We start from the raw sequence: 23,580 nt of genomic DNA on the forward strand, positions 1-23,580 counted from the left end.
GTTCTGAGATCCTGGAGCACCCAAGTGTTCTGGTAATCCACTGGCAGCTGTCCTGCAGCAGCAACTGTATCTCATCCAGAAACAACCAGTTCCTTATTTATTAGAGCGAATAAGGGAGTGGAGTCAAGCCCTGGTATGCCTCACCATCACCTTGCATCAGGAGACAATCAGCCCCCTCACCTCCCCTCAGCCACTAACTCCCCCGGGATTTTATCATGTCGGTCCTTCAAAATGAAACTGTAAATAAAAGTCACCTGATGCGGCACATTTTTGTCTTATCAGTAGTAGGAACAGCAAAGCATAGAAACAGCATTGCATAAGTACCACCCTTTTTATTAGTGATGACATCCTTTCTTACAGCTTACCCTGCGCTGCCAGAATAACAAGCCTTGCCCTGTGCCAGTTGCTGCTGAAGGCTCCAGCTGCCCAGGCGCTGCCTGGCCGGGTGATGCACGTTGAAAGACTGCAGTGAATAGTTCTATGGACACAGACTTTATTACGCAGCGCTATCGTTGTAGTACACGCAACCGAACAAACCTGGTAGCGCAGCAGGTACAGCTATGGGACTTGAGCATGCCTCGTAGCTCTGGCCCAGGGCTAGCTGGTGAGCGTGTCAGGGAGACTCTATCTCGGTGGCCACTCTGCTCACTTGCAGGTCCAACAAACATTGCTGCCTCTCCAGCGGCTGGCTGGCGGGAAGGAAAGGGCCAGTCCAGCTACATGGTGTCAAGAGGTTCCTCCCAGCACAGCTGGTTTCACACTAATCGTAAATAAAATAGGAAGGGGCACCAGATAGATCTCGCAACTGATTGGATTGGTGACTATGCAAGCGTGTCCTCCGTCCAGCGCTGGCTGCCTGCTCAAAGGGACTGCCGGGCTATGGAGCCCTTCATGTGCTCCCAGTTGTTATAGAGAGCGTAGAGGCCAGTAAGCGTCAGACCTGCAATACCACCTCGTGCTATTCCACGCACTCCACCTGAAAAACAGATTAAAACCCATTAAAGCTACATCCAAGGAAATGGCCAAGAAGCTGTTCAAATCCAGAGGCATCTTAATGAAACACATCTTAATTTCTTTTTTGAATAACTTCCCAGAAAGGGTACTTGTGCTAATTCCACCCTCCCCTCAAACCTGCTGCCAGGCTCAAGAAAGGTCATTCCTGATCCTGACACTAATTCTGCTGGTATGACTTCCTCTCAAACTGTGTTAGCACTACTGCCTGAGTGAATCACTACACTCGAAGCAAAGCTGGCTTTTCCCAAGTCCTACTTCATCTATTCCATCTGTCCTCAACACAGGTGTTTACAGACAGATATGATCTCTTCCTTTCTTAAGAACTCCTCCATTTAGCATTTCAGATAAGGAATGATAATCATGTTCATCAGTTACAGTAAATAAGTTTGGGGGGAAGGAGAAAGAGCAGGAGGGAAATCAGTGAACACAATAGCAGCTGATGTGGATGTGACCTTGGGTGCCAGAGATTCATGTGGGCCATCATGCAGAACTTAGCACAGCTTTTGTATCTTTGGAATTTTAAAGCCTTTTGAAAAAAATCAAAAAGTAGATGAAAGGGATCAACTGGCAAGAATTTACTAGGGCATACATTGAACAACTTTCTTTATTCTTACTATTATTAATCTTCAAAATTATCATCTTGCAATGGCAAAAATTGAGTCACACAGATGATTAAAATTTTTTTTTTTTTTTTTAATTTTTACTGGTCACTCAAGACTTGACACTTCTGCAAGTTGTGAAAGGAAAAACACAGGGCAAGTTTGGCTAATACCAGTAGCCAGCACACCTGGTTGGAGCTAGGAGTCAGATGGCATCACAACTCCATTCCACTCAGATGAGGGTTGTGGTGTACTGGTGCAGAAGTAGACTTTTACTAAACAGAATGTTTCTATTCCTCAGTAGTAGAAAGTGCCTTGGTAAAGCTCCCAGAGAGCACTATAAATGCACAGGAACACCTGAGAGTATGATCCTCAACACTAGGAAAACTTCACTGAGTTTGATTCTGGAATGTTTATCAATCCCAGCTAAAGCAAATTAGATAATGTATACAGTATATAGAACAAGGCCAGTTTCTGCATACAGCTAGATAAAACCTGCCTGCTTTATTGGTAAAACTGACAGTGGAATTCAAGTTCCTCAAACTTGAAAAGAAATGCATCTCAGTAATCAGTGATTTTTTTTTTTTTCCTATATGGCTCATAAAGTTGTCTCACATAATTGCTTTTAGGCTTGTAGTGGGGCAAGAAGCTGTTGGCATCAGCTAGACTGAGGCTGCATTACCTGTGCTGCAAAATCAGAAGGGTTTCATTGGAGTTGTTAAACTTACTCACATTGCCCAGGCACGTAATGAAACCAAGAAGCTGCAGAAGTAATAGCAAAAGTTGGACTTGGTACTAGAGTTCATGTCTAGCCATAGTTTCTAGAGATTTCATTGCCAGACCAGCTGTGGCGATTCAAGGTTTTTTGGGATATAAGCCTAACCGAGTTCACTGTTGAGAACTCAACAGCTCTAAGGAAAGTCATACTGATTATGCACATACAGGCCTAAACAGGATTTAGGAACGCAAATGTAGACTTCTATTTTTGATAACTCATCCTGAATTTGTTGCACAAAAAGCTTTTCACATGAAGGGACTGCAGCTGGGTACACAGAACTAACCACGTGCAAGTAATCTGGCAATAAGCCACAGGTGAAATTTAAAGGACACTTTGTGCAAAACAAATATTTGAGATTATCTGTAAAAATACTAACTCCTCGTTACTTTTGGGAAAAAAGAATAAAACATTAGAGAGCTTGATTTTCTGCTGTTTATATTAGGACGCGATTGCTCACAGAAGAAACCCCCCAAAGAAGTCTCCTAACCATTCTGGTATACAGGGAAATGCATGAAACATGGAACATTCTCATAGAACGCAACGCAGTACAGAGCTATGACTATTCCTGTAGACTCTTCCCTCAGCCCCCAGGTTCAATTCCTCTCCTTTCCCCTTAAAATCCTATTCTTCCTATGGAAGAAAGCTAGGTTTGAGGCTGATCAAGCCTGGTTCCAGATTCTGGGAAGTTAGGATTGTACAAGAAAGGTATCTTCTTTAATTTGGATAGCTGAGGTACTTTCCAGCATCCATGCAGACTTGGACATAGTGCTGCTAAGATGTACTACTTCTAACACAAAAAAAGTTAATATTTTCATGTGCTGAGGTCAGCCAGGTGAGGACAGCAGCTCTGAATCCACTTACAAAATGTCAACCACTGGGCCTAGAGCAGTCTGTAGCTCTTGCAGATAACTTAGGGACTTTGCTGAAGAAGATGTTTCAGCGGAAGTCTGTTTCACGAATAGGAACTAAACTTGTGCAGTTGGTACAGGTGCATTACTGAGAGTTAGAAAAAAATCCAAGAAGAAAACATGTAAGAAATGTTTCCTACCAGGTTCCCTATGCTTCTGCTATAAAAGTTTACCAGTAATTTTGTTTTGTAGCAGTTGCACCTGGTTTCTGAACTCTTCACAGTAATTACAAAAAAAGGGAAAGAAAAAAAACTTTCCTTTGCCTAATTGATTAGATTTGCATTTGAGTAGATACCTCCAGGTCTGTGGCAGACTTCAAACAGTAATGCACTGCAGAATGCAGCCCAGTTGCTGGGCAAGAAATGTTAAGCCCTCTGAGAAGATTACCTTGTTTAAAAAAAAAACATTCTCCACTCCCATCCCAGCTGTGTTTGCGTGATAGAACAGGTTCCCACCCCTCCTTTGCAATCACTCTCTGCAAGCCTCTGATACCATGTCTGCCTTGACAAACCCTGCTAGAAACATGGTCATAAGCCTCTAATCTTGCATGTCTGAGTAAGATAACTTAAAGTTCCAGCTGACAGACATTTCTGAAAGCAGGTATTTTGAGATCAGGCAACTTGCACAATAGTTGAGAACTGCTATGGGTTTCCAAAGGTACATCTGATTCTCTCTGTATGAGAATTTAGTTCTCTGGCTTTAGCTGCTGCACCCTTTCAGCATATTGTCCCTCTTCTATGCACTTAAAATAGGTTTCAAAGTACACTATGCAATGACGCACAGCATTCTAATACCTCAGCTTTGTGTTTCTTCATGGTATGATCCACTCCTAACGCTGAATTTGACTTGTATAGTAGGTAAAACCATTATCTATATTGCATAACATGAGGGCAAAATCTTCCATTTAGGACCTTACTGTCTCTATTTTCAGAATGTGTTGCTCTGCTATCCTGGGATAGTTCCTGGGATGTTTAAAGCAAGAACCATCCAAAGCAAACATTAGAAAACTGAACTGAACTGAAAACCCAGACCTACATATTTATGCCAAATAAACAAGTGTAATAGTTAAGTTGCGATTTGTTTTCTGTCTTCCCATCTCTCTCTCTCAGATATTCAGAATGCAAACAGTTTCTCTTCCTTTAGGGCTTCCAGGAACAAAAATATTTTTAAATCGTTTAAAGGGCTTGTCTCTTCAAATGTACAAGGAAACCTCAGGTTTGCTCCAAATTCAAGCACAGTGGTAGCTAACCAGGCCCTCTGAACCATCAGGCAGACATTTGTTTGAACATCTGTGGGTGGTCCTATGTCAGTAGAAAATTTGAACAGTTTCCTCCTGCTGCTCCATGGGGGTAATTTTATGAAATCTTGCAAGTGTGGGCAAAGTCTGTGGGTACAGAAATTACTGAGGAAACTGATAAACTTCTTTTTGGAAACAAGATACATTCCAGAAAAGCATGTTCCACTTTCATGCTGCTGCAGGTAAGACAGTATTGTGGTTAAAATACGGAAACAACAAAGCTTGAAACAGGGAAAATTTCCTGTAGCTACTGTGGTGTGCAGGCTAAATTAGAAAAACAGTAAGAATGTGCAATTTAATTTACAAGTTTAGAAGTATTAAAGCTGTTGAAATTACTTTGCAAACATTATTAAAATTCCCTGTTTTCTCACTGAATGAAAGCAGCAGCACCTGACTGACAGGAGACTACTTCGGCTACTGTAAAATGGCACCAAGAACCCTGCAAACCCCTGCAGCACTGAGAGCTTAGTTCACTGTTTTTGCCTAGCAGAGCCGGGCAGAAGGCAGCACTGCTCTCGGTGGCCATGCGTATTCTTACACATTAGTCCTCAAGTAACAAAGCAAGCCTCAACAAGCTATTACCTGTAGTGCCTGCTTGTAGTTTGCCCTTATCTCTTTCTTATTTCAGACCCGAAACAAAATCCTTTCACTAAACACCATTTGATTAATAGTCCTATAGATCTGTTGCGTAAAAGCAGGTTTTAACAGAGGTTCTTAATTTCTAAAATGCCTGACAGCTCTGAACTTCAAAGTTCAGAAGCAGATCCTTTACTTGCTTTTCTCCAAATGATGCAGAAAATTAAGATATCCCAGGGCCATACCTGCAGCAGTCTGCAAAAAGCTCCTCCTTCCCCCTCCCCACCAAACAGAAACAAGAAAAAACCAGTGTCTGGCCAAAAGAAAACCACAGATTGAGCCCAAAGGGAAGAGGCTTTTATAGCTCAAGAAGTAGTTAGCTAACACAACTGCCCTGAACTCTTACCCACTGAATGTCACAAAACTGATCTTTAACTCTGGCCAGACTTTACTGCTAGCAATAAAACATTTAGCCTTTCTTAATTAATTAATAATGTATTGACTTTTCAGGGTTGTGTTCTGAGGTCTTAAAATGACAACTACTCCCTTCAGCTATTGCTGGCATGCAATTCCCTTCTTTTCAGATGCACACCATTTTATGCCAAATTACGTAACGTCTCTTGTGCAAAAGACCTGAGATGCTCTATCTAGTGTTGGGTTCCTACTGCACAGAAGTACAATTAAACAAAATAATTTAGTTTGTCCAAAGCATTACTTTATTTTTGTTCCTGTTTTCCTTAACCTCAAGAGGGGAAAAAAAAATTATCAAAGAAAAAGAACACCTACAATCTGTGTAACCCTCAGATAAGAGGTAAAGGTTATTTAACTTTTTTGCTTACTGAAGTCTCTGTCAGGAAGAGACACTGGGTCAGACCAAAGTCCCACCTAGCTCAGTATCTTTCTCCCGAGTGATCAATCCTGCATGCTTGAGGAGGACTGTAAGATCCTCAGCCAGCTGTACCTTTGTGACATGATGACTAGAACCACGTGCATTTTCATGGTGGGAGGGAGTAATAGTGACATAGTACATAGTGACAATCATCTTTTTGATTTTTTGCTACTTTCAGAGACTAACACAATTATGAGAAAACAAACTAAAGAGGCTTGATTTAGAAAAGCGGTTGAAAATGCATGCAAGAGGGCTAAATATTTGTTTGTTTTAAGATAAGTTAGTATTTTGCTTAGCAACATTTATCAGAAAAAACTTGGCATAACAGATCTTAATTTCTGCCTTTGCTTGAAGTTGAAGAATAAAGAATAGTGTCTTATTAGATGGAAAAGCCACCCTCCTGGACCTAGGATTTGTTAAAAAGGACTCCATTTTAGCAAAACTCAAACAGGACTAAGTTGCAACATTTCTATCACATACGCCACTGGCAAAGGAACACAAAGGGTTTTCTTTCATCCGTCACTCAACTTCTACTCAGAACATTCAGTTTAAGTTGTGAGCTCAAAATGCAGCTTCCATGAAGTTGCAAGTCTAGTGTAACAAGTTAATACTGTACTCACACTGCTACATTTGGGCTAAAATCTAGTAAGTGATCTTAGTATTAAATTTCATTTCAAACAAATGTGGAAACTAGAGATTGCTTTGGTCAAAAGGATCAATTAGTGTGCTCTTTCAAAGTTCCTCAAACTAGTTTTACTTTTAAAATTAATTCAACATCTGTTAACCTAAGCCATACAGTATGCCGAGACGGATTCCAGCTAACACTTGGTTTATAATGTCAAGTTAACAGTATCTGACTCACTCCAAGGAGGACCATCAGAAGTGATGGGGGCTTAACTGCTTTACTCACTTGCAACGGGGAACTTTCAGTGACTAATGCCACTTCCAGTGAACAGAGGAGGGCTGAACTTCCACAGTCCTCACTTGCAGACTTTTTAATCTTCTCACACACAAGCTGTGTTAAGTAGCCTTGCACAAAACTGCTCACAGTCTAATGGCTTTAGAACATGGGTATTTTGGAAAGCCTTTTTTGTTTGACTGCTGGCATTTTGGTAATGCTTAACACCTCTACAAGGACAAATTGTGAAAACTGGGACCAGTTTGGGGCAACAAATCTTGCCTTCAAAAAGTCTTCCTGCTATTTTTTTCCTGTCCACTCATCCCCCTCAGCAAAGGCTTAATCATTTGTTTCAGAAATTCAATCTAGGCTTTGTAGTGTACCCAAAAGTATTTTCAAGCGCAGCAGGGTTGCTGATGGGACTCCTCCATCAGTGCTATGTTTAAACATGAACCAGAAAGTCATAATGAAAAACCTGCCATACTTTACAGTTTCTTCTTAAATATGTTCCTGATCTCTTTACAAAACAGGAATGATGGAAGTGGGAAAACTGAGTGTTTGAACAGCACTGCCTCCAACTCTGTATCCACCCTTTGTGGATTACAGAACAGCCTTGATTTGAAATGGTGGGTTTGTGGGAGTTTCCAGCCGACACTAAAATATGGGGATTTATTACAGAAATGTCCCTGATGGCTTTCAGATTTTCCTTTTTTAATGCCAACACAACATGGCATTCTGTGTAACACAGGAAATAATTACAACCTTGATATATGTCACAGATGTGAATGGATCATTTGCATATGGTTTAAATATTCAAGACTTTTTTAGGTAAATATGTATTGATGCTGGGTAAAGGCATAACTCAGAGGGAAGCTTTACCATACAGAATTAGGAAGGGCATTCTGGCATAAGGTGACAGGAGAGGAAGCATGGGAGAAGCAGCAAGAGGACAGAGCATGAAAGAAAAAAAAGGAAAATAAAATTGGAATTAAGTTCTTCAAACAGATGTATCATCCTTTTCACTTCCAGAACTAATCCTGACCTCTAAGGTCTACTGTGCCACTCAAATTTCCTGTATATGGTGAAAAATGTATTTCTTCAGAGTTTCTGTGCACTACAGTTCATATGCACAACACCTACTTGAAATACAATACTATAATGAATACAGACTTACTCACTACATTCACCTTTATCAGTGCTACTATTAGCTCAGTAGATCTTATGTTACAAAACAAAAGTCCCACTGTGCTCTGGTAAGAAAATTTTTTGTAGTGTCACATGACTGTGCATGTGACTGGAGTAGTTATCCATGGTTGCACTGTGCCAGAAAAAGAGATTACACATAATGCCAGCTCTATACTTCTGAAAGGTCAGGGGGAAGCTTCTGCTGGAGTGTAAGATGGCAGTTCTCCTTCTTAATGGTAATTTCCTACAGAAAATGTTAGACTTCTATACTGCTACCATATCCAGCTGTTGTTGGCAATCTGGCATATCACTCAAGAGATCCCAAATAAGTATGCCCAGTAAGAGCTATGTGCTCTTGCAAGGTTAAGTGCTCAAGCTAGTATTCGTGAAGGCTGCTCAAGCCAATTATTTCTGGTTTCAATTAGTCTGGGCCAACAGGAAAATACGACTTCTCAAACTGTTTTGCTCCATATATAAAGCTGGCCTTCAGGAACACTTTTAAGATGCTGAGGCTCAGTTATGCAAAAGTACATAGGTTAATTCTAGAATTATCTCCTCAGTAAAATACAGGTGAATCATACAGCTAAACCTTTACCAAGGTACTTAAACTTTTTTTTCCTGTGGTAATGTCAATCTGCAGTACCCAGTAGTCCTCTAAAAAAGATGATCCCTCCAATTGTTGAGCTTGGAATATGTTAACAGGCGTTTTGCTGATGAAGCTCAGACCCTCTCTTCTGCAAACAATTCAGTATGCATCAGCAAACTAACCTTAAATCCATGCTGTTCTCAAATAACACTGTTTGTTGGTTTTGACCACTATGCAAAGACTAGAGTCCTACCACAAGACAACAGTTTCACAAACAGCTAAGTAATAACTTTATAAATATATTAGTTTCTTTCTGCATACTTTAATGATGTGAATTTGTAAAACTGGTTTACCAAAATCTTTTGTCTTAAGGGGAAAAAAAAGGAGAACCATGTTAAATTTGAATTCCTGATTTTTCACTTTCTTGAGAGTGATTTTTTTTTTTTAAAATTAACCCTTATTTGGAAAGTGATTTTGCCTTACACTCTACTTAGGATTGTACTGGATGAATACCACTGTTTCATTTATGCTTAGAAAAGGTAATCTCATTTTAATATTTCTAGTTATTGTTGCTTAACCTCAGAAGTAGACAGCATCAATTTCTCCTTTTTGGCATTAAAAAAAATCATTTCAATTAGCTGAAAAAAGACACTTAACTGCATTGCAACTAGCAGATAACTGACACCTGTTAGTTCAGTATCCCCTAACCCACATGTTGTTTTTCACACAGCTAAGACTACTCGAGGAAAACTTGCATTAAAAAAAAAAAAAAAATTCAGCTGAATTAAATTGGATTCTTTCCAACTTGCACAGGACTAACAACAATCATGACAGCTAAATTATGTCTGTTATACACTGAATAAACACTCAAATGTTTACTCAGATTTCTAGTTAGATTGTATAAAATACATACCCAGCTCATTCTTAACCATGTTTTTCAGGTATAGCAGGAATAAAACCAATAGTTTCTCAAGTCCGTGAGTGGATGCAGGCAAATGGGAACTACCTTCCAAAGTGAAAGGGGGTGCAGGGGGAGGAATACACAGAACACAGCTTGACTGTATCAAGATGAAAATTATTACCAGTGATTCATGTGATAGTACCTGGAGCTACAAAAAAAACTACATTCTAGTTCTATGTTCCTAGTGTACCATTTTTATACCGCCAATATTCAGAGCGGGACAGTATTTAGTGAAAGTAATGAGAATCCTAATAACTAGGATAAAGCACAAGAAGAGGAAAACTAGAAACATTTTGCCACTCTACCAGTGCTTTTGTATAGCATTCCTGTCAAGGTTCCAGCAGCTATGGTGTTCAGGTCATCTTCTGCACCTCGTGTTTTTTCAATGATGACTCCGAACGCACTGTAAAGTAGAGCTGGGAAAGAAAAACGTATTAAAAAATTCAAGTTAAAACTCCCATTCTCTGAGACACAAGGCTTAGCATCCAGGCATGGTGTAACTATTTAGACTACGCTTCTGAGGCACAGAATTTCTGTTTATTTAAAGCGGGGGGAATCCTCTGCCAAATCCTGTCTTTGGTGTTTCTTTCCACACCTATTTCTATTTCACAGGTAATTTTTCTTTCTCTAGCTATAGTTTAGTTATAAAGTAGCATGACATCTAGTGCTGCCTCAAGACATGATAAATATGTGATATAAAGCACTGACTGAAGTTTAAGCCCATTTTGCTAGTTCAAATTTGTTTAAAAAACTTCTAAGGGTTTAACTTTGTACTGGCAGGCTTTATACTGTGGATGGCATGAAACTAAACTCAACATCACTTTCTAGGTAGCAGACAAAATTGTTGCCCATGGGTGATCGAGATGAAATGCAAGTTAAGTGCAGCATTCGGATCATGTTGTCAAGGGCTGGAGTACAATGGGCTACATTTCCCTTATAAATGACTATTAGATTGCTTGAGGTTTGACATTTAGAGCTGCTTCACCTCTGCCTGTGTATGAAAACTTTGTCCCTGAAGGGTCTTTTGCTTTGGGAGAACTTTGGGGACTGTCCCGGAAAGGATTAGAAGGAGAAATGCATGGGCTGTTAGTGTGGATGCATATATAATCTATGCATTTTGATGAAGGGAGAAGGCACCCCCATCCTCACCCCTCATGATATAATCATATTTCATGCTGACAATTAAGAGTAGAGTATGTCATCATTTTAAAGTGATAAAGACACCATGCCACTTGAATTCATCCCTTGTTCTCCAAGAATTTGAAATCTTTACTTCTGCTAAAAAGCATGTAAATCCTTCATAAGCAACGTTATTAATGTCAATGAGTTGGTATTTTACCTTGTCTTAGTAGCATGTGGTATTAACAATGAGGGGAAGGAAGAGCTGAATTCAACAACATTTTTTAAAAATAGTTTAAGATATGTTGCTACCTCTGTTCAGGAACAGAATGACAAAAATTGTCAGTAGTGACAAAAGGAATCTTTGAGGTACAGAAATGCTGCACAACTGAAATAAGATGCAAAAATACTTCAGCTCCTTGAAAGGAACTTCTCTCTGGTAGCTAGAACAAGGGAGAGCTATACCAAATCCCAAAATATCAAGTTCTGCTTAACTCCGTGACTTGGGAGGCTGTATTTTATAAGAAAAATAACAATTTGTTACTGGAATGCACAAACATTTTCTGGAGTAATCTTCCTTCAAACACAGCTGAAAAAACCTATTAATGTGTCACTTAACCTGGAACCTTGAACTGCAGTGTGCCTGCATCTCAGTTTTCAGATATGTTTTGATTAGATTTGGAATAGAAAATAAGAAAAGAAAAAAAACACACCCAAACCCAAAAAAACATCCCATCATAAAACTCACTAGGCAATATGCATCTCTTATGAAAAGTGCCATTCTCATTGTAGTTCAGAATCCCATCTCAAACCACGGCCTCTATATGATTCCTCAAAAGCTGATGTCTGATTTAAATGGCAAGCTAATCTACTTTTTAGAAACAAGACTGAAACAAAATGTAATAAATGCAACTTAGCCTATGCTTTGATGCATTTTTCAAAATTCAAATATATGTAGACTGGGTTATAACATGATGTAATCTCTGTTTTAAATATTGCTAATTTCTCTTCTATTACCACTTCGTGGGGCAATCAGTTCCATCATTAATCTTCAAAATAATTTCATCAGTTTTGGATTTCTCCTTTCAAAGTAACTGCGCACTCTTTGCTCTTTTAAGACTGGGGAGAAAGAAGCCAAAGAGCTTGTATTCTCTAGGGCATTAGTTATTCCACTGACTTTTATGAAATCATATGATTTTTTTTTTTGAGGTAACTGATTTTATTCCCGCCCCCCCCTCACCCCCCCACCCCAGTTCACAGAAGTTTCTTTCTCACACATCAGGCTTCTGATCATTTTCTTTTCTCTTTTTTCTAACATGTATTAGTTATAAGCAATGTTTAGATTTAAAGTGAGTGGTATCACATGTGATTTTTCTAGCTAAGCTACCACCATAAAAGGATAAATCTTTGTAAAAGTCACTATCGCATCTTCTACAGATAAACATTTTGTTGACTCTCTAACTGGAAACAGACATCAGGCAGTTGCTCACATGACCACTGAGTCTCTTCTTAGGTTATTAAAGTTATTTCAGAAGTATTCAACTATAAATTGTGAATTAACTGGAACTTATTAACAAATAAGCATTACCTATAATTTTCAGTTATTCCTGTTATTCCATAGCTAGAGTTCTTGTTTGCAATATACGAAAGATTTTGGTTTTAATTACAGGCTTTTGGCTACTTATGCTTCAAATTCTATTTTAGCCTTTAATTTTCTTTTCAATGTCTACTGAAATGCCCTCATGTCCCACAGAAAAAAAACCTACAGTTTTTCCTGATGGATTTCAGAATGAAAATTTAGAGAATACACTTTCCCATCAAACAGTCATATCTTTAGACTGGTTTTCTTACAAATAACGAGTTTACTTACCCAGAGATCCCAGAGTGTTTGCCCACAATGCTCCTTGCCTTGTCACCATATTTAGAATTCTATAAAGGAGTTAAAAAGGTATTAAAACCTTTAGCTCTCTGTGTTTACATTGAGGCAGTGTTTATGATAGTAGGTGTAATATGTTTATACTATACATTTGATTAATAAAACTGGAATAATGAACCAAAAGCCCTTCAAAACAAAAGAGTAAGGAAAAGCACACAGCTTGGTAATACATAATGTCTTCTACCACACATACTACAAATAGTAATGCGGGCAATACTGAAGGCAAATATTTAGTCCTGTCAAGTCTTAAGAATATCCTTCTCTCTTTTCACATCAAACTTGCACTTCACCAATAATCCAATCTCTTCGCTTCAAATGACTTTCCAACCCTAGCTGGTAAATGTTCCTGACACAGTGACTACAGGTAGCTACTGAGAATGACTGATACACTTTAACTGGGTAAAAGAGCTCCGAGAAAGCTAGAGTGCTCTTCCAGAAGGTGCAAGCAATACAGGGTGATGCTTGAACAAATGGAATGGGTATTAAAAGCAAGTCTGAACCAAAGCAAGTCAGGAAGAAAAGAGGCAACCTTTTGCACTTCCATTTGTCAAACTTAGCACCCAACAAAAGGTAAAGTACCCTGAGTATTTCTGTATGTATGCTTCCAGACTAGCTCTAAAGAGGGAAAGCAAATCTTTAGCGCACTCTCAGGGAAGCACAATGCCACTTCTTTTTGGCATCAGCTGTCTCCAGAACGGTGACAACAGCAGCCAGAAGAAATGACTGATCTTTATCTCCCAGCAGTGTAACACTATCACAGGCACAGTACTGCTCTGGACAGCTGACTACCACTGGAACTTAGTTATCATTTAAAGCAATGAAAGTGTCACACGTTATGTTCCTTCTGATTTGAGTTCATTTTCCGCTACTTTTCCTTTTTTATAATTTTCATTAGGAGACCCAGGCCATTACTGAATATGGTTAGGTAATGAACTAAACAATAATGGAAAACTTCACTTTGAAACAAGAGAAAAAAAATCAAGAGGCTAGGGTATTGACAATCTCCCCCTAATTACAACGCCCACCCCCATTTTGTTAACATTACATTAATTCTGAATTGATGAGAAAATTCATAATTTTAATAACCATGACATACTGTGAGATATTTGACAGGGGATTACCAGCAAAATTCAAAATAATAATAATAAAAAAATCTGTGTAAGTCAAGGATAAATTTGAAGGAAATCCAGCTAGGCAAGTCTCTTCCCTGCATCTGATTAGGAAAACAGGGAACTTAATACACCGTTTCAAGATGATGACCTTCAACAGGCCTTTTCCCTTGAAGGGCAAGGACTAAGAGCAGCATGTACACTGACTGCCACCTGCTGGGGTCGACCCATCACAGTTTGCTTAACAACATGTTTTCGTCTGACTCAGCTCATTCCAAACACATAAAATACAATTCTATTTGTCTAGAGCATTATGGAAGAGTCATAATTATAGTGAGGAATACTTTGGTTCTATCTTTAATACTAGAGATGGTAAAGAAGGGGATGAAGAATATAGAAATAATATTTTAAAACAAGCAGAGCCAATATAAACTGTACTAGGAAATGTTATATTCCTCCTCTAAAATTTCCTTTTCCCAAAGTATTCTGGGAAAGTGAAAATGGTTTCCTCCAGTTATTTCAGTCCTCTACTTTCCTATGTCTTCTTCACAGGCACTTAAGTTTTCTTATAGTTATGTCTACACTACCCATAATTCTAGAAGGAGAAGCATACTGCAGGAAGAAAATGTGGTCCTATCTTTACTGTGTTCTTTGAAATAATCATGTAAGGTGAAAACATGGGAATGCCATGGGTGTTAATGGACGTAATCCAGAACAACTTCCACCACGCAACACCTGCTCAGCAGCACGCACCTATGTCATACCTAATGCAAATCCAAGCAACCTCTTCCTGGTTTTGGAAAGTTTGGGAAAGAAGAGAGAACTCGCTCTCAGATAAGTCACGGCAAAAAATAGCTCAAACCAAATTGTGCTGTTTCTGGGAATACTTCAACACATAGAAACACTGTTTTGACTTTGAAGTAGATATCTAGTAAACATCAAAGTAGTAATTTATTCTCAAATGTTTAAGGTAAGTCAGAGGACATACCAATTGTCACTAAATGAAAAGCAAAAAGCTTGAACTGAGCATCATTATAACTAAAAACATCTCGTAACTCGATGAAGACAAACACTGACTCTTATTTGTCCCCACTAAAAACACAAAAATAGATTTATTTTTGCAGTATATTCAGATTTAACTTTGTACAAGCTGGAAGAAACAACTCTGTCACTAAGGTGTATTTTTTTTTGAGATTAAACACTTACTGTACATTTCTAGGTTTTGACCATGCCATATTCTGCGTCTCCTTCAAGCCAAGTCGCAAACCATTCAGCGCACCAAATGCTGCCCCTAGTTAGCATAATATCAATTATTACTTTTTAAGAAGAAGAAAGAGGAACAAAAAGAACACTACTAGAAGCAAATACTGAGAATAGACTTCAGTGTATAGACTGAAGTCAAATAGCTGTTTAGGTAAGACCAGAGTGCAGAACAAGACATTTACAATCTCGTCAATTACTGTAGTACACAGGTGTTGCCCGGACAGCTGGGAAAAGTGAAAAACACAACCACCTACCTGTCATGCAACATCCTCCAATAGTAAAAAAGGCCAGCTCAAATCTGCCTCGAGTTTTGTTGGCTCCTGTGGGCAAGATAAACTCATCTGTATCCTGGGGGAAAACAAAACAAAACACACACACACCTTCGTATTTTCCAAGTGTACCTGCTTCAAAATGTAGGCCATATTAAAATTTTTTTCTTTAATCCATACAATGAACTAAAGAAAAAACAGATACAACCAATGTTTCTGGAAAACTGTTGTCTACACTAGCACAGAGATGGAATATACTACGTGTATACTTTAATAAAAATGAAAAAAGACTTTAAAAAGATAAACTGACTGGGAGCTTTTTTTTTTTCCCTAGCTGTCCTAACTTTTTATAAATTACATCAGGCAGCCGAGGAACTCGTATTGTGTGGGTTGCTGGTTTGTTTGTTTCTTTTTTTTTTTTTAATCACTGTTTGCTTAATTATTTATTATATCTTCCAGCAGGCAATACAAGACTCACTGCCCTCTAAAAACCTTCCTGTTTGATTATGCAGCATTGTTTCCTCACTGAGCAACCTATACTGATACAGTAATGCATTAAGGTTTCCCATTTCTGACACTAAAGAAAAACTGCCTTTGTACCGAAAGAAGTATTTCCTTGCACTGAAATAAGTGATGTATTTTGAAGACATGAAAAAAGCAAGGAATACATTCAAAACTAGTGATGATCAGGCATGAAATAGACAAAGTTGTTACTTTTTTTACTTGGGCATGTGTTTCCCACAGGGACAGGCTTGTGTTCTCCTAAATCAGATTGGTCTAAAAGGCTAGAGAAATGGGCTGATAACTAGTATATCTGTAGAGATAAGGTGGGCCAAAGCACTTTTTCAGTATGACATTGACAAGATGCACACGAGTTGATAAGGTGCTAAAGCAATAAGACCTCTTTATGCTTCTGCGCTTTCCAGTGATAGTATTATTCACCCCACATTTAACTGAGATATGACCGCAACAACTGCAGGCTCAAGTAATTGTATGCTAAGGGGTTTTCTTAGTCCTTACTTGGGACTAAACCTGGATGGCAATACAAAAAAAAATACAGCTTCTAAAACTGTTAATACTTTGTCAATAAACTGAACCTATAATATGGTTTCTATCTTCCCTGTAACTAGATATTTGGAAAAATTCAGTGTGTACACTAGTTAGGAGATTCTTACAGTTTTCACTATTGTCCAAAAAGTCAAGATGAAGCAACCGCTATCTGTATATAACCTCTATGTTGTTACAGAGACAACAACCCAGGAAGCCCATCCTCTAGGTTTGTGACAAAGGCTGGCGTGCTACTTTATAATGGATTTATATACCTGCTGAAGGTAACAAAAGCATTGCACATTTGCCTGCATTAATGGACTAACAAAGAAAGTGGGTCTTAAAGTCATGAGTACCACCGTAGCATTCGTTATTATGGGAAGGCCAGGATCAAAATGTATGATTCTCAACAATAAGGCTGACCTTCTCTTTGCATTCTGAAAGGAAATGGATGGTCTTTAAGTACAGGAGACCCTCACCCCTCCACGTACACCTTCACAGATAAACCAATTTTAAAGGCTAATAATTTAAGTTCTTGTATTTTAAAATATTAGTTATGTCTTTTCCCTTGAATTCTTAGAATCACAGAATGGTTAAGGTTGCAAGGGACCTGCAAGACTGTTTAGTGCAGCCCCCTGGCTCAAAGCAGGGTCAGCTAGTGCTGGCTGCTCAGGGCCATACCCAGGTTTTGCACATCTCCAAGGATGGAGACCCCACAGCTTGTCTGGGCAACTTGTTCAAGTAAAAAAAAATTTTCTCGCATTTAAATGGAATTCCCTTTTATTTCAATGTTCTTGCTAGTGCTAAACATAAAGAGCAGTGAAGTGTTACAACATGAACTGTAGCCTCTAGTGTTATGTCATAAGTATTTTTAGAACTGTTTTATAAGTTACTTATGATACTAATGCCAATACCTTCCTTTCTTTTAAAGCAAGCTTTTTTTTTTTTTTAAAAATCTATTAGTATACACATGCTTTGTTACAAAAACTCTGTTATAGCATTTTTAACACCAACATGTTCCCAGATATACTGTACTAACTAAACAAGACAAGTTTAGAGGGTATTTTTGGAAGAGGTCTAAATAATCACTTAGCATTTTTTCGGCCACTCGACAACGGCAGGCAAGATAATCATGCTAGTGAATCCACTTCAAACAGAGGCATATCCCTTGTTTTCTACCATTATGGTAATGTTACATTGTAATCTTGACTACAAGAGCTTCTAGTGAAAGAGAAATATAAAAAACAGCCCCCAGAACTGCATTCAGAGCTTGCTTACAAAAGGGGCAGTGACCCAGTGTACCATGAAACAAAAGGCACACAGATTAGCAGACACTATACAACTGTTGACCTTCAGTGCTACTTCTGCAAAATTTAATGTTCTCAGATAATATAAGCCATATATATAAATACATAGAAAATATTAACTAAATTTAATCCAATAAGGATGTCTGTCTTAATGATTTTCTTAAACTTTTTCGGCTATAGCTAATGTTGCTGAGAAAGGAAAACATTATAGGATTTTAAATTATTTTATTTTCCTTATGGCCTACAGGCCACCATATGTTATGTTAACTAACACCATGTTATGTTAACTAATATTAAGCTCTGTAAGTACAATAGCTACATTATTCTGCAGAATAAAATGGAAAGCTCTACCTCATGATTGTCTCCCTTCAGCTGGGAAATGATGTAAGGAAAGTGGTGTGAAATTTGCTGCTGCTGTGATGACAGTACATATGGTGACAAAGCCTGTATCAGGTCTGGGGTTTGGCTGAACACGTCTGTAAACTGATCAAACTCATCACAGTACAGAAAGCTAATCCATCGAAAGAGTGGAGAGTTTCTGGCTGCTCTTACTGGTTGAAGGGGCTCAGTGGAGGGTGTGACAGATGCCAGAACTTGTGCGAGGGTGCGTTGGGGCCATATGCCTCAAAGTAGGGAGGGAGACCTCCTCTTTTCAATAGCAGCAGGCTTATATTGACACAAAAGCCTTACTTATCCTCTGTATTAAAACTGGTTTTCTTCTCCTAGATGCCATGGCACTGCAAGCCTTTATTAGGCACAATACTGAAAAAAATCGTTTCTTTCAATTGTGCGTCAGTTCAAGACTTCAGTACACCCTGCACAGCACTGCAGGATTTTTGAGGTCTTCACATATGACCATAGAAACAATGGAATCGAGTTCAACACAATAAAATCAAGCTGCCTTCTCACCTGTACTAAATACCTGGGGTCCAAGTTTAAATACGGGGACAAAGGACTCATTCCAGTTACTGAAAGGAAAAAAACAGAATACTTTAACACCCATTTCACTAGTATCAATTTCACATCCAGTAAGTTAAAAGGGGGCAGACCTCGTGCGTGGAAGCAGTGAAAATTCCGCCGCTGCGTTACACAACTGATTAAAATACGGCACCGACCGACAACCCCGTTTTCGGGAAGCGCTGCAGGGGCAGCACGGAAGGGCTGGACACGACGCCTCTGTAACCAGTGCCCGTCGCAACACGCCGCCATAGCCGAAGGACTGGCTGTAGCGGAACCTGCTTCCCTCTCCGCTCCGAGCCCCCCGGCAGAGCCCCAGCCCGCTGGCGGCCCTTTGCCCAGGCCGCGCCATGTTGACTTCCGAGAGCCACCGCCGGGCCCTGCCCCGCTGACGGGAAACGGATACCACCCCCCGCCCAGCCCCGCCACCCGGGCCGAAGGTGGGCGCCGCCGCAGGCCTCGCCGGTCGCCCCTGCGCGCCGGTACTCACGTGGCACCCCGGCCAGGTCGGCGTGGGAGTACCCTACCCCGCCGGCACCGAAGAGGCCGCCGAGGCCCGTGCCCTTGGAGTTGCCGCCGCCCTCCATGGCGCCGCCGGGCCCCGCGCCCGCCGCCCGCCGCAGCAACGACCTCCGCGCGCCGCCGTAAAGCGCGCCGCGCTGCTTTCCGGCCCGCGCGCCCACTGCCGGCGGGGGCGGGGCGCGGTCGCCATGGTGAGAGGGGTGAGGCGGGCGGGGAGCCATTTTGCTGTGAGCGGCGGCAGCCCCCGGCCCCCCTCGCTGGACGCGGCTCGGCTCCGGCCCTGCCGCTCCTTCCGCGCCTCCCGCCGAGGGGGCGGCCGGCGGGACGAGCCCGGCGCTGCGGGCCGGAGGATGCGGAGGGGTAGAGTCGCCGGCAGAGCCGCCGCCGCATCGTCGCGCCGTCCCCGGGGGGTGGCTGCCGCCTGGCCCCGGCGGCCGCTGGCGGGCCCGCGCGGCTGAGGCGGGCTGGGCGGGCGGAGGCGGGCCCGCCGAGGATGAGTGCGGGCTGCGGGCGGGACCCCCCTCGGAAGAGAGCCCGGCCGAGCACCGCCAGCCCCGGCGGCGGCTCCCAGGGAGAGCGGCCGCCGCCGCCGCCGCTCGGTCCCCGCCAGGAGGGGCCCGGGGGCAGCAGCTCCGGCGGCGGCAGCCCCGCCACCGCCGTGGGGAACAAAGGTTTGTACCGGCCGGGGCTGCGCCCTCCCCGGGGCAGGGGGAGCGGCCAGGCGAGCGCCGGGGCTGGGCGCGGAAGGAGGCTCGTCGGGGGTCCCTCCCCCGGCGGTTTCGGGGTGCCTGCAAAGCCTGGGCAGTGCTGAACTTGCCCAAGCCGGGCCGGGGCGCTGCTCGGCGGCCCCCGCCGCCCCGTCCCGCCCCCGCGGGCGCCGCTGGGCCCGTGGGAGCCGCGGCCGCGCCTGGGGCTTGGCGGGAGGAAGCGGCCGGGCCGGGCCGGGGGCTCCGCCGGATTGCGGCGACCCTCTCAGCTGCTTATTGCATCTCTGCTTCTGTTCGCGTGATACGCTGAAGGGAGGGCAGCGTTAGATGGCGAGAGGCCGCTTGTGCCGGTGCACGTAGCCTCCCCGGAGCTGGCCTTCAGCGTCTCTAACTTAGCTTCCCGAAGCCAGCGTGTCCCGTGTATCCGAGGCCGGTGGTGTGGGGCAGTGCGTGTTGCTTCCCTTTGGAGACGGCTTTGGGTGCAGGATCGTTATCCTGGCTTTGTTCCTGATTCTTTACAAACTTTGAGTAACAGTGCAACCATCTAGGTGAGGTGTGAGCTGCTAAAGGTAGCACGTTTCGCATGTGAGAGGACAAATACTTGCTGCAAGAGAAATGACGTTCAGCGGGCTGTTGTTGTGCCAGGCTACCACGGCAGGGAGAGCTGAGGGTAATGACGGGAACCCACATGGGCATGTGGCCGCAGGCCTGGAGCGCTGCTGGTCGCGTGGGGTGCTCCTCCTGCTGTGTAACAAAGCTGCGTAGAAAAAGTTCCCACGAGGCTTCCTTAGGTTATTTTTATTCGGAGCTAATGCTGTCAAAATAAAATTTTAATGCACAATGAAGTAGCTATTTCAGGAATAGAAAGGAATGCAAGGAAGGGAAACCAAAACCAAATGGATTTGCTATGGTCTTTGGCTGATGAGTTAAACCTCAGTAATCAGTAACTAAGAGGCAGCCTTGAGTAGATAATAGTTTGAAGTTATATGAATGCACTCCTACAGAGTGATAAATAAGAATCTTTGAAAAATTCACTTTTTTTCCTCAGTGGTAGATCCTGAGGAATGGTTTGTTTTATGGGAATGATTTGGGGAATCTTGAATAGAAATTTAGAGACAACTTGAAAAAAATTACACCAAGGTCTGGTTTTATTGTTTACACTGAATGTAAGCATATGTTGTCTTTTTGTTGCCTCTTGTGTTTTTATCACCTTATCTGTAGCAAAAAGAGGTGTTAGTAGTATTAAAGAAAAATAACGTGTGTTATGTTGGTTATAGGGCACAAATGGCTAGTCAGATGTGCAAGTTCAGACCAAAGCCATTTCGTTCTGTTCTGATGCTGCTGCTAGCATTTCTATTTATTGTGCTAATGAAGAAGTATTCCTTCCTCAACACAAGTTTGTACCTCAGGAGGTAGTCAGCTGCCTTTGAAGAGGTTTATTTGTCCTATGTTTTAACATGTCTCTTCAGGTTTTTTTCTGGCTGCTTCTTTCCCCTTTCCTGTAGGCAATTTGGGTTAACACTTCAAATATAAGAAGGTGAAATTTGGTAAACAGAATGCCTAATATACTTCAGTATTAGTGAATCTTTAGAAATAAAAATCTTTTAGTTCATAAAATCCATCAAGCTGTTATTTTTGCCCAAGAAGGATGAGGCTGAGCGTTTGTTGAAAAATTGAATGGCTGAGTATTGCACAGGTATCCTTGTGCTTGTAATCTGCATGCAGCTTGGCATTACTCCCCGGTGACCTAGTCACGTGGTGGCAATTTTGCACTATTGTTTGTGCTGTTTCAGAAGAACTTAAAATGATGTAAATGTTTTCTGGAGATTACTTTTTCATTCTAGAAATTCTGTACTTTTGATGAGGATATTTGATAACCTGTAGAGTCTGTAGAAGAGTGTTCAAGGCCTCAAATGTTAGGGAAAGCTTTTATGAAACAATGTCTCTTTAAGTTACCTGTGGCCTAAGCTACCTATGCTACAAGTTACACAACCTCCATTTGCAGTAAAATGCTGAGTCTTTCCGTAGTGACTATTAATCAGAATAGCCAGATCTGCTGTACTGGTTTTTAAGTTCTGCAAAACTACTGTTGCAATAAGGGAACTACAAATTTTACTTACCCAGTTGAAAGCAGTGAGTAAACACCTTGCACAGTCAGGAGTGGCAGGTAGATAACTTCTCTTGGCAAATGGAAAGAAAGGGAACTGAAGCTAGTTGCCAAATTTTCAGAATTACCTTTAAATAACAACACGAAAACAAAACTAAAAAACCTTTCTTATACTAATGAAGATTACTTTCCAGTTGTGAAAGAACTGCTTTGAGTTTTTTCTCCTTATTCCCTCCCAAGTCTCTACATAATTAGTTCATGTGCTGCTGTTCTATTGAAGGCTTGTCTGGACTGCAGCATCACAGAGATAGCCTGATCATGTTCACTGGAGCTGTGTCATTGGTAGTAAATCTGAAAAAAATGTGTCCTTCACATTTTGTTGCTGTTTGGGGAAGTAAGCCTTGATAGGCTTTACAAATTGTTTATGGATGGAGGGGAAAAGAAAAGTCCTTTTCTCAGCACTTGTCACTTTTAATGTGTACAATCTTTATATTAAGCCTCGTGTTTCACAGTATGCTACATACAAATAAGGTTCTCAGCTGGGTCTTCTACGATGACTAGTTGTTAGTTTTTTGTTTGTTTGTTTTAAGCTGTGTCATGTTGCCTCTTCATTCCAAAATTCAGCAGAAGTTTTTCAGGGCTCACTGTGGTGGTGATGCTAATGAGAGCTGGAAAGTTCAAGTTGCACTTTTTTTTTTTTAAAATCTAGAGATTCACTGTATGTTTTAAACCATATTAAAGGAAAAAAGAAGTTGGATAAAAAAAACCACCACACACCATTTATATGGTATTTATAAAGATTATTACAGAAGCTACAGCTGCTGACTGATACAAATTAAGTATTGCATCACGTGTCGTTTTAATAGTGTTAGTGTCTGGATGCTCCCTATAGTAGAGACGATAATGAGGATTTAATTGAGGTGTTTTTATTTTCATCCAGTACAAGTTATCTTATTCATATGCAATCATGTTGCAGTTTTATCATGTTTCATGTAATAATGTAGTGAACTGTGGTTTTTCAGTTTGTAAACAACGGACAATTACCACTTGGTTGGAGAATAAAGGACCCAAGACAACTGAGTCCAAAAGGTAAAATGTATACAGCATACTTTTTCAAAAGTTGTGTTCTTTGAGGTTGCCAGCTAGCTATGGAAAAAAAGGCAACCTTGTTTCTGCTGCTTTCCTTACCTTGGCACATCATCCTCTTAAGTAAAATTAACTGACAGACTTTCACTACAAAAAGCTAACTAGTACCCTACTTCTCCCCTCCAACCCCCAAAACCAAACTTTTTTGCTGACTTAGCTTCCTGAAGCACCTCACTGTTTAGGTGAATAAGTACTGCTGCCCCTGCAAAAAAAAAAGATGGGAACTTGCAGCAGGGGAAGGCAAAGTGGGATTGCTGCTTCCAGTGGCAGCCAACCACTAGATCGAGTTAGCTGTAATATCAGGTTATGTCCTTAGTCAACAGCTCTGCTTTTATTTTTGTTTAACATAGGGCAATAACAGTTAAAGATTTTCGCTGACAGTCCTGCATTCAACTCACAA

General features: G+C 41.2%; 2 protein-coding genes and 1 non-coding gene across 5 annotated transcripts in view; 1 reads left to right on the forward strand and 2 right to left on the reverse strand.

The window, feature by feature from the left end:
- Nucleotides 1-312: 312 nt before the first annotated feature.
- TIMM23 (translocase of inner mitochondrial membrane 23) lies at nucleotides 313-19,359 on the reverse strand. Of its 2 annotated transcripts, XM_075154332.1 has the most exons (7): nucleotides 19,189-19,357; nucleotides 18,651-18,709; nucleotides 15,373-15,466; nucleotides 15,062-15,146; nucleotides 12,681-12,739; nucleotides 9,997-10,107; nucleotides 313-976 (listed from the first exon to the last, which is right to left on the reverse strand). In XM_075154332.1, exons 1-7 carry the CDS (start codon nucleotides 19,283-19,285, stop codon nucleotides 861-863), a joined length of 621 nt encoding a protein of 206 aa, XP_075010433.1. In that variant the 5' UTR covers nucleotides 19,286-19,357; the 3' UTR covers nucleotides 313-860. The 2 variants fall into 2 exon arrangements, with proteins under 2 accessions (XP_075010433.1, XP_075010434.1); XM_075154333.1 differs by lacking the exon at nucleotides 9,997-10,107 and having other exon boundaries at nucleotides 19,189-19,359.
- On the reverse strand, nucleotides 13,340-13,542 carry LOC142084652 (small nucleolar RNA SNORA74). The gene has a single exon (XR_012674405.1). It is a non-coding gene; the product is annotated as a small nucleolar RNA SNORA74 (small nucleolar RNA).
- A 297-nt stretch (nucleotides 19,360-19,656) lies between the features above and the next one.
- The window catches only part of PARG (poly(ADP-ribose) glycohydrolase), a 72,934-nt gene continuing 69,010 nt past the window's right edge, over nucleotides 19,657-23,580 (forward strand). The window contains exons 1-2 of one of the 2 annotated variants that reach the window (XM_075154324.1): nucleotides 19,657-19,891; nucleotides 23,057-23,123. In XM_075154324.1, coding sequence (XP_075010425.1) covers nucleotides 19,714-19,891; nucleotides 23,057-23,123 — 245 coding nt within the window. In that variant the 5' untranslated portion in view covers nucleotides 19,657-19,713. The remainder of the gene's footprint in view (nucleotides 19,892-23,056; nucleotides 23,124-23,580) is intronic. The other variant, XM_075154323.1, reaches the window with a different exon arrangement.

The sequence above is a fragment of the Calonectris borealis genome, chromosome 7 (assembly GCF_964195595.1).
Source record: "Calonectris borealis chromosome 7, bCalBor7.hap1.2, whole genome shotgun sequence".
Taxonomy (NCBI): Eukaryota; Metazoa; Chordata; class Aves; order Procellariiformes; family Procellariidae; genus Calonectris; species Calonectris borealis.